Source organism: Metopolophium dirhodum, chromosome 1, assembly GCF_019925205.1.
Source record: "Metopolophium dirhodum isolate CAU chromosome 1, ASM1992520v1, whole genome shotgun sequence".
NCBI lineage: Eukaryota > Metazoa > Arthropoda > Insecta > Hemiptera > Aphididae > Metopolophium > Metopolophium dirhodum.
This window is the reverse complement of record NC_083560.1, coordinates 49,163,936-49,181,029: the sequence shown is the minus strand read 5'-3', so window position 1 is coordinate 49,181,029 and position 17,094 is coordinate 49,163,936. Positions and strand designations below refer to the sequence as shown.

Here is a 17,094-nt window from a genome sequence, read left to right as displayed (position 1 = left end):
ACATTTAATATCATCTTTACTATATTATTGTACATCATTTATTTTTAACGTTTTTGTGATATTTTAAATTGTGGCAATTACATACCACCAAAGGGTATGGACTATCATGGGTACCTATAGGTAACCTATACAAAAACAATTTCCGGCAGAGAGATTGCACTTAATTAACTTCGGTTGACTGTTTGGAGTAAGGGAGGAAACCTTTGTCACACACTTCAAATGGGAAATTAAATGTATAAGCCATACGATTCGTAAATATTGATTGTAACGATAAATAAACGAAATTCTAACGTTAAACGATATTTTAAAAAATAGGTACTGTAGATTAACAATGAACTGTAGATTTTTTTATATAATGAGGATCCTTAATTATAATTTCTAGATTTTTCAAGGAGAATACATTTTTATTATTATTTAAAATAATAAAACTAAAACAAAAAATCGAAAAATTCAAATGGCTGGAAAATAGTCAAAAGTATTTTGAAAGTATTTTCATGTATAGAAATGGGTAATATAAATATTTGGTCAAATATACGGTTGACAAAATCAATTTGGTCAAAAACTGGTTTTACAACAAATTATCGTTTTCTGTAATTTTTTTTACTCTTCTAAAGCACTTTCTTACCAGAAAAAAAATATTAAAGTTTAAGATTAAAACATTTTTAATGCTCCGAAATAATATGATTACAGCCATAGGAAAACCACACATACACACCATTGTAAAATCAATATAGTTATCGGTCCGCTCGGAATCTAAATTCAAGTGGCCACCTTCAACGTTCATCATGAATTAAGTGTTGGGTTATTATGAAAATTAATAACCTACTAGGTATGTTACGTGCACAAATTGAAAAATGTTAATAACAATTTTGATTCTTGAGGTCCGCTCCGCTTATCACGGAAAATGGGCAAATGAAAAATATGTTCACTGCACCCGACCTTAACTTCTGCGCATAGGTAGCAGCCATTGATGGGTAGGTACAGTGTAACATGGTTTAGGGCCACGCCGTTATATCCCGCTTCGAGACGTCCACGCCCGGGAGAAAAAATGAAAAAAATCCGTTAAAGAAACGCTCATAAAATTCATCCGTGGCAAAGTGCCTCCAGTGGTATACGGTGGACGGGTATACGGGCATAATATAATATATATATTATTACCTAGCCACTTCGTCTCCTACGTACCCCTACGATCTCGGAGAGATACCTCTCGTCCCGCTGCCCCTCCCCACGTCCTCCACCCTCGCGTGTCCCGAGACCTCCACGTGCTGACGTTCTATTATAACGGCTCGCCGGATATATTACCATTTGACTTATATTGCCCCTGTAGATCCTGCGCGTATTATGTGCATTTGGACATGTACCTTTTTAACAATATTCCCAGCCCGCCATCACCGCCCCGCCGTCACGAGGGTTTCTTTTTCATTTATTTATATTTATTTATTTATTTATTTACCACCCTTCTCCGCGACGGACCCGCCGCTGACTCTACACCCGTCCTTACCGTCGGCCTGCCATCATGACCTCAATCGTGTTATTCGTATACTACCTATGAAATGCATAAACGATTTGGCTCAAAGATTAAATTATTATTCGCATTTCTTCACCACGAGCACAGGGCATCGGCCATACCCAAGCCCGAGGAAGTACAAAAAACTTTACATTATAACATAGCACGTTGGCTGTTTCACACGTATCTCAATCCGACCAACTTTCCCATGGGTACCTTTTGTGTATTTTTGTGCAAACCGGAAACGAAGAATTGGTTAATTTTTTTTCTACACCGAAATGGTTAGGTTTTAAAATTGTATTCGATGTATTTCCCTTAGTTATAAGTAAATATATTATTTTCTAAAATAAAAAAACGTATATAACTATTAACTATAGATGGACTGTCAACACTCCAAAGTTTTTGAGATTGCAAGACTAATATTGTTTTTTAGAAAATATGAAATAAATAACCCACCTACTTAAACATGAATACTAAATGCGGAGTACCGTAATTCGAATATATTTCAAATATTTACAAATGTATAATACAGGTAGAAAAACAAAATATTATATACTTCTTATGAACTAAATCATGATATTCACTAGAAAACTGAAAAAAAAATTTAAAAACTATATAAACAATATTATCGAAAAGCGAAAAACTATATACATACTTACTTGATGATAGTGAACTATAATCTCTTATATTTTGTTACGTACATTTTTTTTCAATCTAAATAATAATAGTTATTGTTTTGCGAAAATATAGAAAAATCCTATGCAAGTTAAAAAATAAAATGCTCATCGTGAGAATCATTGGTAATGGGATAAAAATACATTGGTAGGTAGGTAGGTAATTAATATAAATAATTATGTACGTATTTGGTTCGTATAGAACAATACTGCACAGTCATAATATTATCATAATATAAAACCAGAGTTTTTAAAAATACAGTTTGTGACGCTCTTGTGTCTTAAATGGCGAAAGTGTGTTTATCACGAAGTTACTAAAATATAATTTGAGCAATTTTGAATTTTCATTCGTCTGTTGTAATATAGGTCACAGCGCTCAGCGACCATTATTTAAAATGTGTTTAATAAAGCTTTTGTGTTAAATTAAGGCAATTATCTTAACTATTTATTTTTTTCATAATTATTCTCATAAACCATTTGAAGTAGTCAAAGTCGTGAGTTTAAGTATTTTTTCATGTATGATAAAAGTGTCAAAAGCACCTTTTAGTAAAACTGGCAGGGACGATTTTTTAAAATTATTTTCCTGCACGCAAATTGACTTACACGTATATATAAATGTACACTATACCATTATTACCGTTAGTATTACAACAAAGAGACAAAATGAAGTTGCACGTACCATATGCAACACGACATTGAAAGATATGTTTTTGAATAAAACAGAAAGGTGTGTTTTAGCTTCTTTTATCTATACTCTTCAGATGATATTATCTTGCACCGTTCAAACTGTTGAATGGGATCCCGAGGGTATATTCTACAAACAATTCGAAAACTTTAGTCCGAATTCTCAAAGTGTTTTCGTGAAATGTGTTAACAATTATTAATATTTTACTTCGGCAAAAATAATCGAATCAGAAAAATAATTATTATAAAGTATTATTGGGCCGACCACCACATTTAATTTGTTTCTATACGAGAATCGAAAATGCCAACTGCAACAACAAGTATTATTATATGAAAATGAAAAATTATGAATTTGTATTTTGTAACACGCTATTTGTGTCATAGTCAGATATGTTATTGTATAAATAGGTACATAGAAAATTACACCGGTTAAATTATGTAAATGTATTTATGTAATATGTCTTATTGTTGTACAAATAAACTCAATGATTGGTCGTTGATGAATATCATTAAAAAAAATTAAGTTCATTTATTTAATTTGTATTAATTTATGATATTAATTACCCTATAACATTAAAAAAATTAAATATATTTATTTAATTAATTGTTTTAATTTATAATATTATGAAATACGTTTTAAATTAGTAGCTATTATATTACATATTGAATTATCAGTTATTACCCATATGTGGCATAGGTATTGAGAAATTCGATGAATTTTCAAGTTATAAACAATGTAATTCTCATCAACTTAAACATTGGTTAATCATATAATTAATTAATTATTTACCCTGTTTATGCTTACCGTGATTATGCTGATATTTTAGTGTGAACATCTAGACCGTGTGCCTGATATCGATTTTCAATAAGATATCGTGTGTGATATTTTATCGCTTAATTATTACAGTTAATATCGCTTGCATTGCAATACATGATATTTTTTCCATAAATTAAAATTAAGTTATATAAAATATTATACACATCGTATAATATAGGTGGTACGTACTATAATCTATGATGTCGATTTGTTTTTGATGAATACAATATAAATAGTTTATAGCTCTGCGTTTTATATCGGACATGCTATTATTGTGTTGACACTTTTTTGGCTCATTTTTTTAGTAAAAATTTTCTTTTTCATTTTTATCGGCTTAATGCTGTCTCTGGCATAGTTCAAATGCTAATTCTTCGACGAGTTTTATTTTTAGTCGAAGGAGTTGGGCCTGAAATGCCATCACCCACTTCTTTGGATAGTAAATATAATACTAATAAAAACTTTCGAAATCGTTAACTTTCTTCTACATTTTACATCGTGCCTGTGCATAAGTATAAGTATCGAAGTGTTTTCTTCTTTTTTTTTCAAACGATAAACAGTGATTATTATTACTATTACTATTTTTTTTTTTTTACAAACGAATAAGCTTTATTATGCAAATTAAGCAACAGCAGAATTTCGGAATATTTATGTTTCACAAATTACTATACAGTCACAGTGGCTCGCATCTGACTTCCCCTTAAGTGGAGAATTCCATAACGCAAAATATTGATGAGGGCTAACTGTATATTCTTTATTTTAAACACACAAAAATAACAAAAAACAAAAACAGAGCTCTACTCATCAAGAAATGTTATTTTAAATCGCAAATAGCATGATTTTTTTATGTTGTTTGTCGCATCGCGTTTATGATGATATCTGAAATCTTAATACTAGTCAACTGTTTCCATTATACAGCAGACTCTCGTTACTCTCTGCGTTATTTATGTGCGCGTTCAAAAACTTAAACTCTATACACATAGAACAAACGTGTGTACAACGCATTAAGTATTTCATTTCGCACAAGTTTCCGTCAGCTACATATTACTACTATGAATGATTTACTGGCAACTTTTGATACAATCCAACGCCAAGGACCGGGTATATAGGACTGCAAATTTGACGGAAACCCTATTTGTCTGCGTGTGCGAGAACGAGAATGGAGTTAAAAAGATAAAACCTTTTAAAAATGTTTCCATTTGTGTATTTCGACGTGGAACTCTATAATACGCAATATTAATATTATACGACACACACACACACACTGTAACCAAAGATATTTTGTGGCTTTAGACTGTCCTTTTCATACAGTTCACACACAACATTATATTTTTAAATTTTTTTTTTTAAATTAATTTATTACGGCTTCAACATTATAGTCATTAGCCGGGAACAAAAACATATTTACATGTTATTTACAATCATCATAATATTTAAATAAAGGTAATACAGTACAACGGAAATGGTAATAATAGTGTAAGTAACAATAGAACATATTTTTAGTTACTATTTAAATTCTATTGCATAGATTGGTTATTTTAAGGAATGTTACTTAACAGTTAAAATTGTCTATACAACATTATATTATTATATCATAATTCCCATCAATATTAATTTATTTTGATCGTGAGCACAAACTGTGTAGGGTGCAGTGTTATTACGACGTGTATTATATTGTGAGCCATCCTGAACGTTCTCCGAGTGTTCGTATTTTAACAATTAATGTCAGGTCAGCGACTACAATTAAAAGTCCAAACTGTTTGTCCAGGTAATAAAAAATAATTCGGGCCGTCGACATTCGTGGACTCGAATCGTTTTGTTTATGAATCGTTTCTGGAAAAGAAAATACTGAACTTTTCAAACGTTCAAATATCATGTAAAATATGCATGAATATACTTAAAAAATTATTATTCGTACACTAATATGCTTATTCCCTGTATTAATAATAATAATAAAATAAAGATCCTCGAACAATATGCAAACGCCGCGTTCAGAGTATTCATTTTCAACGAAAATTGTTCGTAGTTTTTGCGAGTACGTAATAATATAATAATATTACACGCGTGTAGTAACAATTACTTATTTTTTATATCGCACACGTGACACATAAAACATTCACGTTATATTAATATTGTTAGTTATTACATTATTATTAATATGTATTGTCGTCCATACAACGCAAAACATATTTTATTCACTACATTAACGTTCATTGTAATGTGATAATTATTATTACTAACCAGCGAACATATTATATACGATTATATTATATATATATATACTATTATATAGTTATTATTTACAGCCGTGCTTAATTAAATATCAAAATATGTTTAATTTATATATTTCATAAACACGAATGAATACGGCGCAATTAATTATGAAACCATACTCGTAAAATATCAATTTTCCAATTGTAAATTAAAATGATAATAGGATTTATTTTGTGTAACGATGGCATTTGTTTTGCTTGTGTGTTCAACAACAACAGCAACAACAACGACAGATAAAAATAAAATAAACATCGCGTACAAAAATGCATTGTTCCGTTTTACTGCAAGTACCTATATATTATAGACTCTAGAGTTTAGGGTCGAATGTTTTATAACATATTATAATATTATGATGATATTATTATAATCATAATAATAAGTTCTATTGATGTTTATTGTTGTCTGCTGACCTGATGACGTGATAGTACGAATCGCCGGCGGGAGGTTGTCAATAATATTTAGGTCCTATAGGCAGGTACATCTGTTCAATATTTTTAACGACAAAAACTCAACTTGGATATTAGTCTTTTCCCACGTACTTCGAAATCACTGTATACGAAAGGAATTACAAGAAATCAAATTTAGCTCTTGTAATATCACAAACGAGATTTTTAAGTATTCACTTTGAATATTACTGTGCAAAAAAAATCTATAAGTTCAAAAACAAAATTACAAATTGTACTTATATTATAAAGAAAAGAAGTTGATTTAAAACATCTTCGTTCCCCGTGAAATAAGTAAACCGGATGTGATGTAAATTTCACAAGTTTTTCAATTTGTATTCTTATAAATGAGATGATAATATTATGAAATTGTTTTTAGAGAAACCTCTGAACAGCTATAGCACTTTTTTCTTGGAATTATAAACTACCGAAAAACAAATGATCTCGACCATCTACCCAATTTATTTGGTAAATCTATTTCATTGTGACTTTATTAGTATTTTTAAATTGTACAATAATTATAATTACCAGTAGAACGGTTAACAGTGAAAAGTAATTTTAAATTTATTTCTGGAAAAAAAAGCATAAGTACGGTTTAATTTAAATTTAAAATAAAAAAAAAAAAAAAACAATTTAAATTTTGCTCTTGTAAATAACATGTTATATTAATTTAGATTTTGTATTGGTTTAAATTTTATGAATTTTGTCTGTGTATTTACACTTTTAGGGGTTAAAAAGCTACAAATGTTTCAAGTATGTACCTACCTACCACTACGTTGGTTGAAAGTGTCATTCATTACGTGCGGGCACTTGGTAGAGGTAGTTTTTCGATTTTCTCATTAGGTTTCCCAAAGCACAAGAAAAAATACCAATGAATGAGAAAAAAAATAAAGAAATTTAATCAAGTGAGGTTTTAACAACTACAAATTGGGTAATTTTTTCGAATGTAATTCAGAAAATAGATTTAATAAATAATGGGATCCTATATATGTCAAAACCATTTTATCACTATGTTTAACCTGCAAGCTCTACTTGGAATCATATTTTCAATGTTTCAATATTTATCGTTACTTTCACATTCAATTACACGATCAAATGTAACGAACTCAGCCTTTTGGTAAATCAAACTCCTATAGTCCTACATTCCACTTAATTTATTGTGTTTTTTTTTTCAGAATAATATGCTTCCAAATGGTGAAAAAACCTTTATTGGAAACTCGTATACAATTGACTCTGTCCGAAGACAAGCCGATGGAGTTTACATCTGCACCGCATCAAATAATATCGGAACAACCGTGAACGAAGAAATCGATCTAAATATACTATGTAAGTATACTATTATAATACTCTATTAAATTTATGTTTCATAAAAATATAAAACAACTAGGCATAAATGAACTTATCATTCAGAACTTGAACACAATGTGGATATTAATGTACCCACAGATAAACAATTCAAATTATTTATATTAATTTTATTAAATCTATATATAAGGATATACTAGGTATACATTTAGTCTTTTTTTAAAGGTCTTATAATTATTTTTTGCGAGACCTAGTTTAGAATGAGTAATTGATTTTTAGTTTTTAAACTAAGCAATTTGTCTAAAATAAAAATGTGTATAGTATATAATATCTTAGGTATAAAATTATAAATATCAATTACTATAAAATTATTTCAAGTTTTTTTTAAATAATTATTTTATTTCATTTTTAAATTTAAATAATTAGTTATTAAAAAAAATACCTTTTATTAAATATTGATAGAAAAATATTTATAAAAGACCAAGAAGACGATATTTATCAGAAAGTAATAGCAAACTAAACGCCATTTCAACTTTTAATATACTTCATTTGAGTATTTGTTCTAAAAAAATTAGTTTTATAATATACTTTAACTACCTACTTATAGTTTTTCACTGTGGATAAAAATATAAAAATAAATAAATATTATTTCATTCACTTATACATAAATTTGTAGTATATTAAAATTTTAATAAAATATAATATTTTGATTTATTTTTATTGATCTAAGATAAACTTTAACTGCATAATATGCTGTTATTTTTATGCAATTTTTCTTGATCTAGTTTTATTTTGATTATAAATTCCATTAATTTATAATTTGGATTTCCTTATGAATATAATTATTGTATAAATTAATATTATTCACTATAATTATATCGAAAAATCGAATTTAATCTTAATATAGGCCATTTGTGATTTTAGTCATTACATTATCAAATAATTTGGCTCCATACATTCTAACTGACATTTCTCAATCTATGTTATCCTTTCTTGCATTCATTCATTTACTATCCCCACCATAACACCGTCCTTTTTTAATCCCTTCAAACCTCATCACCTCATTTTCTAATTTGGTACATAATTAAAATATTTTATTTTTCATCATACCTAATATTAAAATATAACATAACTCGTTAATATTTTAAAATGGTTTTTATGTTTGTTTTTTTTTTTTTTCTGGTTGCGATGTAATATTTCGGTTATTTAATTATGGCACTAAATATCAAAAACAATAAAAACTATATAAAATTATCAAATTATGTTTTTATAATAATTATGTTATAATATGAAGTGTCAACACGCGAGAAATATAGAAATGCTCACTATCTGTTGTGTTAAAATATCAAACTAATATTACAAATACCGAATATATATTTTACTAGAACAGAAAGAGGTAAAAAATATATTTCATCATTGAGTTGTTCAGATTAGGATTTTGTCGTTCAACTGGGTTGCATTGAATTTCATCACATGCATATAGCTATTTCGATAGTCAACGAGTTCAACGCGTATTTTCTTATTTTGCACAATAAAATATCGTTTGTATTAAAAATCTACACTAAAAAGTTAAGACGTTGAGTAGGTACTATATATAATGTAATACTCTAAAATATCTCAAATAAAATCACTTATTTTTAGGTTTTTGTACAATATTTTACAGAAGAAAATCATTTACTCGTGCATTCATTATTATACTGTGTCCGTTCCAACCTAACCCCCTATATCAGGACTTGCAAACGTTATAACAACGTTATGATTATAACGTTATATTTGACAAAAAACCATTGAAATTTGTAAACGAAATTATAACGGAAAGCGATAGTAAAAAATAGTTAAATACTGCAACAAAAAAACATAACGACTAACAAAATATTTAATATAGCATTAAACAAAACACAACGCAAAACGTGATTTATAAAATAGCATTAAACGAAAAATATCGCAAGACGTAATTTATAGAAATTTTTTGTGCGGAAAGTAACGCAAAACGAAATTATTTAAAATTAATTTGTTTAAAAGTCATATTGGTTAATAGAAATATTTATTTCATGCATACGGGCATTAGAATTGATTATATTATATTCCGTATCCGGGCCATTGCCTACCCAAATTAGTTATTATTAGCAAATTTAATAGGCATTAACACTATTCTAAATAACGATAAACACAAATCTTGTATAACGTTTTAATTCTGAATAACGATAATCGCAAAACTTGTATAACGTTTTAATTCTAAGTAACATAAGACGGATTTTTTTTTTCAAATTCAAGCTCTTCCCTACATCTCTAAGTGTATTTACATTTTTGACAATAAACCCAATACAGTAAAACTGGGTCCCTGTTCGGTTATTTTCTGCCGCGGTTACAATTCAGTATTATAATGTGGGTTACGGAGCAATTATTATACCCCGGTGTTTTAATATATTATATTTGATTCGCGGTAAAATTTCGTTTTGAGTTCACGGTGGAAGCGTATTTATGTATTGTAATTCCTATTGTACTCCGGGAAGGAAACGGGTATTTTCGGCGTTCCCCGAACAAGGCAATTAAACTTTTCCATTGTTGCCGATATTAATTATACACGAAGGCGGATAATGGAATCATTGGCGTGAGAACACGTCTCGTAACAGAAATGCGACAAGACACGTGCGCGGAGAAAATCCGTCACTAATAAAAATTCATAAGGATTTGGCTGCGGTGAATACGCTCGGCTAGGTGTATTCCGCCCGATGAAATATGCAACGAGCACTTGACGTCCATCCGGGTGTCTGCGCCTAATACGCAGCTTTCGCGGTTATCAGACTCGCCGTAAAGTGTAGGCACACCCTCCCGAAACGTTTGAATAAAAACAGAAAAACAGTATAATATAATAACTCGTTTTTGACCGTCATAACCGAAGCTAAAAGTATAAAAAAACCACGTACTTATCATATACAATATAATAATAAAATTGCACTGAAGTCACGTTGGTCGTGGTTTAAAAATATAATGTTACCTAATGAAACAAAAAAAAAAGTGGCCAGACGGTTTGTCGTGGGCGTGAAGAAAAAACTAACTCGAACATTGTCGTGGTTTGTGTTATCTTGTCCACGAGCGGTCAAAAACAACGCGGTATTCACATAACGTATATTAGGTTTATATCATAACATTAATTATTTATGTTTGAATTTTATCTAGTTTATATATTTTATACGACCTGCAGGAAAACTAATTTTGAAATACCCAAAAAATTTGCATAACTTATTAATTATATACGCTTTTAATGTTCATAGAGTTAGCGGTTGTTTTTATTTCACAACCCTTATTACGTCGTGTAGATACTTCACTGTACATATTACAGAAGTAGAAAATATAGTGTCGTTTGCCCGAACGTAGAAAAGGCAGGTAAATAATCGCGCATTTTTGATAGTATATATTCGACTTTAAACGAAAACAAAAATACACACACAATTATAACACACAAACAGAAACATCCATCACGACATAATATAATAAGTATCAAAAGATAAAAACTTTGTTTATTGTTTAAACTGTGCATAAACTTACTGCGGGCCCACCCCCGCACGTAAACCGTCTCCTCGTTCACACTATATGTATATATATATATACACCCTGTCTCGTAGTTTTATTTGACATTTTGTGTTTTAACGTAATATGCACTCTGCACAAACGCACACACACACAACACCACCACGTGGGCGGACAATAATGTTCAAACAAGTATTTGAAACCGAGTTCTGAAGGCTGAAAATAGCGTACCGTTGTTTGTAACTATTGGGACGATAATATTACGTGAATGCGATATGTATATGATATTGTACGCGAATGTGTAACGCGCGAGTTATTATGATGCGTTTGTGTGTGTAGCCCGAAAAAAAGAACTCTTATACATATATATTTATGCAGAGTAATACGGAAGGAAAAAAAGGCGTCACTGTCGGTTTCGAGAATATAAAAGGACATGGTATGAAAAAAAAAAAAAAAAAATGTAAAGAAAATAATATCGCGAGAGAGAATTAATTTTTTTCCCCGACGTTTTTAGAAAAGCAGAAAAGCGCATTCGAAAAAACCCGTATGGGCTCAAGTATGCCAGCGGCGTCTGTTTATTCTGGAAAATGTACGCCAGAAGGAATTTATCGTTATTCTTATTTTCTTTTGCTGCTCCGCAAAGAAAATCGAACGGAAACGGATGGAGGAAAAAAACACACGCCAATGAAATCAACAATGTTAATATCAGCTATACTCTTACAGAAATCACGTGGTCCGTTGTTTTCAAACAATAAGAGTTCGTTAACGTTCTCTTTAAATTTCTCGCAACTCTCCCTTTCGAGAATCGGTTTCTCTTCTTGCAAAAATATAGCATACAAAAAAAAAAAAAAACTCAAACAAATAAATACACGAAAAAAAAAAACGACGAGCGGTATATTATATTATTTTCGTCTATTTGTATTTTTTTCCAAATCGACATTTTGTTAAAATAGGATCGTCCGCGCGCGCCCGCTCGTGACGTGTGTGCGCGCGAGTTTGTTTACCTCCGGTCCGCCGTCGCAGTCGTATCGTATCGCCGACGACGGCCAGGATAACGTGATTACAGAACATGTCGTGTGTATGTAGAGGGTTAGGTATATGGGTGTGTGTGTGTGCAATTCGACGTGGAGAAAGTGTGCAGTGCAGGACTTACAAATTGCAGTGCGCGCACGTGAACCATCGCGGTCGGCGGGCCGAGGGGTATCGAGCACGACAGTGGTATAAAGTTTGTGTGTTTGCGCAAAATTTGAAGAGCCCACTCTGCGTCCGTCTCATCGATATATATATATGTAAGTCGTTTTCTCGTCACACATCCCGATCCGACCCTCACCTTGGCCTGCGACTCGACCGAATATATATACTTCGCAGCGAGGTTTATCTGATTAAGGTTTATACGACGGCGGGGTCGGATGCCGACCCTGCAGTCGTGGGGGAGGCGCGCAATCGTCATCTGACGTATTCTTCTATACACAAAAAAAATATATATATTATGTACATCATGTACGAAGTCGTAAACACTATATGTTATTATTCACTATATATATATATATGTGTGTGTGTGTGTGTGTGTGTGTGTGTGTGTGAGTGTGTATGAGTATACATTATTGTATATAATATGTGTGGGCGTGTGTATACAACGGAAAGACAAACATCGCGTACCACATAATAATATGTGATATATTATATATATATATATAGAGGTTCCCATATAATATAATATTGTACTTTGTCATACATACAATACCTACGTGGTATAATATTATATTGGTGGTTAAATTGAACAACATGTCAACGATAAACATCGGTTCCGGTGCTTCGATAATATGTCTTATCAGATATTATAAGTACGCATTGCTTTTGCAAACATTGTTGGCTCCAAGTGCTGTTAGAGTACGAAACGCAACACTCATTAGTATTTCAATAATTGAAATACAAAAATTTAAGTACTAATTATTAGTAGGTACCTGTATAAGACTATATTATAAGGGCTTAAAAATACAATAAGATAATAATATTATGCAAAACTCAAATTTCAAAATAATGTCTAAATTACGGTTTCGAAATGTCTGTTGAGTTAATATGGTTCTAAATGAATGTTGTATATCAATTGTTATAAGTACTGTAATAATGTACTTGAATAATTTAATATTTAATATATTATTATGTACTATCATAAATACTTTGCGTGTGTATTATGTTATGACATCGTATATAAATTCGGATTTATTTAGATTTTGACTTTCAATTTTTTAGATCCTCCGGAAGTCAAAGAAGAACAATCGATTGTATTCACTGTGGAAGGACAAGAAACTGAAATCGTCTGTATAGTACACGCAGAGCCCAAAGCCGACGTAAGTTAGATGTTTTTTATTGTTTTTCTGCAAACATATTTTCACTTGATCGACACTAACCTGAGATGACTCTTAACGCGCGTCCTCTGAAATTCGTCGCTAAAATAATCGATTTTACCAATATACAACAACAATATTATTAATGCACTCTCGTAAAATACACACAATATCCGCGGCACCATTAACATCGCGTTTTCTACATTGCCAGCCTTAAGTTTTCAACGGACACATTGGACCCAACAGATTAGCGAAGAACGTTTTTTAGTTTGAAACAATGAATAACGTTCAGACAATGCGTGAGCCGGCTAGGCGAGGGATAAAATATATATTTCCCCCACCGCGGTTAGGTTAGGTTAGGCGGGGCGCGGGGGATCCGGGGAGGAAACTTGCGCGTGGCAGCCGGCAAGAGATCAAAATTATTATTATCGCGGTGGGACGGCAGCAGTTGGCGTAGTACGGTTACATGTTTATCACGAAAACTCTGTAAATTGAAAACTACACCTAAATTGCGGTCATTCGTAATTTGCCGTTATACTACGTTTCCTCGGCACGTTTTTGTGCGATCTGCCCGCGTTTCGCCGACGGACAACCGCTAGTGCAATAATTATTTCGTTCCTCTCGCGCGCGGCGGCGGGCCGCGGAAGTCATTAGGTCGGCCGACAAATTACGGTGAATACACACCGAGCCCTGCAAAATGGAAAACGCGTGTGGGTAGTAGTGGCAGTAGTAGTAATAGTAGGTAGTATATCGTAGTGGCAGTAGGCTGAGGTAGTAGCTGTATTATTAGTAGTTGTAGTAGTGGTGGCGGTGGTATTGTAGTACGTATGGTATTAGTACCACCTAGTTTTTATTACGACCCAAGTATAAGTTTATGAAGTCAATTTTACCGTCATGACGACCTGGTATATTGGAGTTTTCAAACGCGTTTTTATTTATTCCTGCGATCTTTTCGCCCTCTGTATTTATAGTGATGTAACTACACAATTATATACGATATACGTAATATTATATTTGGAACTTGCCTCGAATGGTTGACGAATTAATTTGTTTTCAACTATTAGTTGACAACTATAGCTGTAACAGAGCAACTGTAAGTGAAAACGCACCATATCGTCTTTTTGTGTGTTTTGAATATAACTCAACTTTGTCATCAGAATAAATTATAATACAGCGTATACTCACAGATTGTACAAGAACATTATAGGATAGACTTTTTATAGGTATGCGATCTGTGGTATTTTTATAATGATAATAATAATAATTGTTGTTCTTTAATATTAACTTCTAATGATCATTTACAATATTATTTAGTATTCAATAACACATTAATATGTCAGTATATCATTAAATGCTTTTACTATTTAGCTTAACCACCAACTCTCCATATAGAATGCCGATGATCTGATCGTAGCTAGGAATGAAGATACTTAGTTCCCTATTTCTCCAAATTTGTATTAACTTGTTTTATAAGTGCGCTTACTACCACACAATTTAAACCAGCTATAGATGGCATCTCACATTTGAGTAAAGGACAAGTCTTGGTTTTATTATTTAGTTTTCCGCAATATCTCAATACTACTAATAACTTTTCTTTTTCTACTCTAACGAATCGTATTTTCAAAATCTAAAAACTAACATTCATAAATTAATAAAATTTTTTGTATAATTAAATCTGTTTTTCAAATCTAAAAACATGGTTTTTCAATATATTTTGTAATTTTTATTAATAACATGCTTTGTTCAAATGAAAATATTCCTGAGTAGTAAATAAGTACCAATCGAATTTGTAAAAGTCTTGGTAATGCTTTTCGAGTCTTAGACAATCGCCAAAAATTAAAAAAAATCTATTGTAATAATTGTTTTTAAAAGTAAAACACATTAATGTAGCATAATGTACATTATTTGTGGGCGTAATAAACAATATTCGTTGAGATCTATAATAATAGATAATAGTAATAGTTCTATAATAATAGAAAGGCTTTTTGCATATTATAATATGACTACACGAAAATACATATTTTAATGTGTTATAATTCATGATATACTATAGTAAATTACCCAACAAGCATTTCAAAAACTATTATGAAAAAAAATAACCAAATAAATAATTTATGTAGGGATTTGATGTAGGAGCTGAAGTGGAAGCTTCCGTACATTTTGGTTCTTCTGCTACAATACTATTTAACTTTAAACAATCTGTGATACGGTTTGCATCTGAAAAACCTCGTAACATCATCTTAAACGTTATAAACTGATTTCTGGAGTCACATGCACATTCTGCGGTGGGATCAATTGTATCGATATACTTCGTTATGATTCCCTGTGCGTGTAATATTTCTTTGGCAAATTTACCCTACAAACAAAAGAAATAATATTGAAACTCGAACATTTATCTCATTGCATTATGTACAATATTACTTTATCATAGAATGCATCTGGATTATCAGCACACCAAGTTTTCATTAACTTAGAATCTTCACAGAGCTGTAATTTTTAAACATTTTTACAAAATATTACAATTATTTGAATATGGAAAAGTGACATAATATGGTTAACACGGTGAATAAATATTATTACCTATGCATAATACGTAAATATGATCAACACTAATGATATCGTTTATTTAAATGCATTGTTAAGTAAACAGATTAGTAGTAGTAGTACATAGCTAATTTATTTCATAGTAACAAAACATTTATAACGCATAGAAAATTTGGGCAAGTAATATTCTACTATACTATCATTAATCACTTATCTGTTAGGAACTTGTATCTAAGTTGCATAACCGAATTAGTTAGGTGCGTCATTTCCAAGTAACTTTAAATAAAAGATACATTTTTTAGAATTTGTTCTTCAAGAAGAACATTATGGGGTATCAATTTAAAACTACGTTGATTTATTATATGAATAAAATCAAAGTTGTAATTTTTAAATATTGAAATATTTTATGTAATCATCATCGATATCAATTATAAGCAATAGTTTTTTTTTTCAATAATTAACGTTATAAATATTACCAATTGAGTTAAAGTTTAAAATAGCTGAAAGCAACCAAAATAATTTGAAAGTTATTTCGTGTCTAGAAATTCTAAAATAATTCATAATATTTGATCAGAATATACGGTTAATAACATAAAAAAAATCGATTTTATTGAAAACTGGTATTGCTAACGTTTCCGTTTTCTGTGGCTTTTTGGTATCTAGCTTGTTCAATTTAATATTTAAAAAATGTATATTTTTTTATATTTCCTGTTTATAAAAAACTAAATCAAAAACTCTTCCAGAAACTACACTAAACTTAAATAATGAGCATTTTTCCTGCTTGTCTGTGATGACGGACAAAAAAAACTACACTTAATTGTAAAACCAATACAATCATCGCTCCATTCAGAATCTGAAATATTGTTTGATTTTTTTTTCACACATTATAATATAATAATATTTAATAAAAAAAAATAATTATTGAACTATGTTTATACTTTTTGATAAGTCACTGCGCATACTGGCAGCA

The 17,094-nt window shown here is 30.7% G+C and overlaps 1 protein-coding gene across 1 annotated transcript in view; it reads left to right on the top strand.

Moving 5' to 3' along the window:
- The window catches only part of LOC132934174 (limbic system-associated membrane protein-like), a 569,464-nt gene that overhangs the window by 499,496 nt on the left and 52,874 nt on the right, over positions 1-17,094 (top strand). Inside the window, exons 5-6 of the mRNA XM_061000449.1 lie at positions 7,572-7,722; positions 13,486-13,583. Of these exons, the coding sequence (XP_060856432.1) occupies positions 7,572-7,722; positions 13,486-13,583 (249 nt within the window). The remainder of the gene's footprint in view (positions 1-7,571; positions 7,723-13,485; positions 13,584-17,094) is intronic.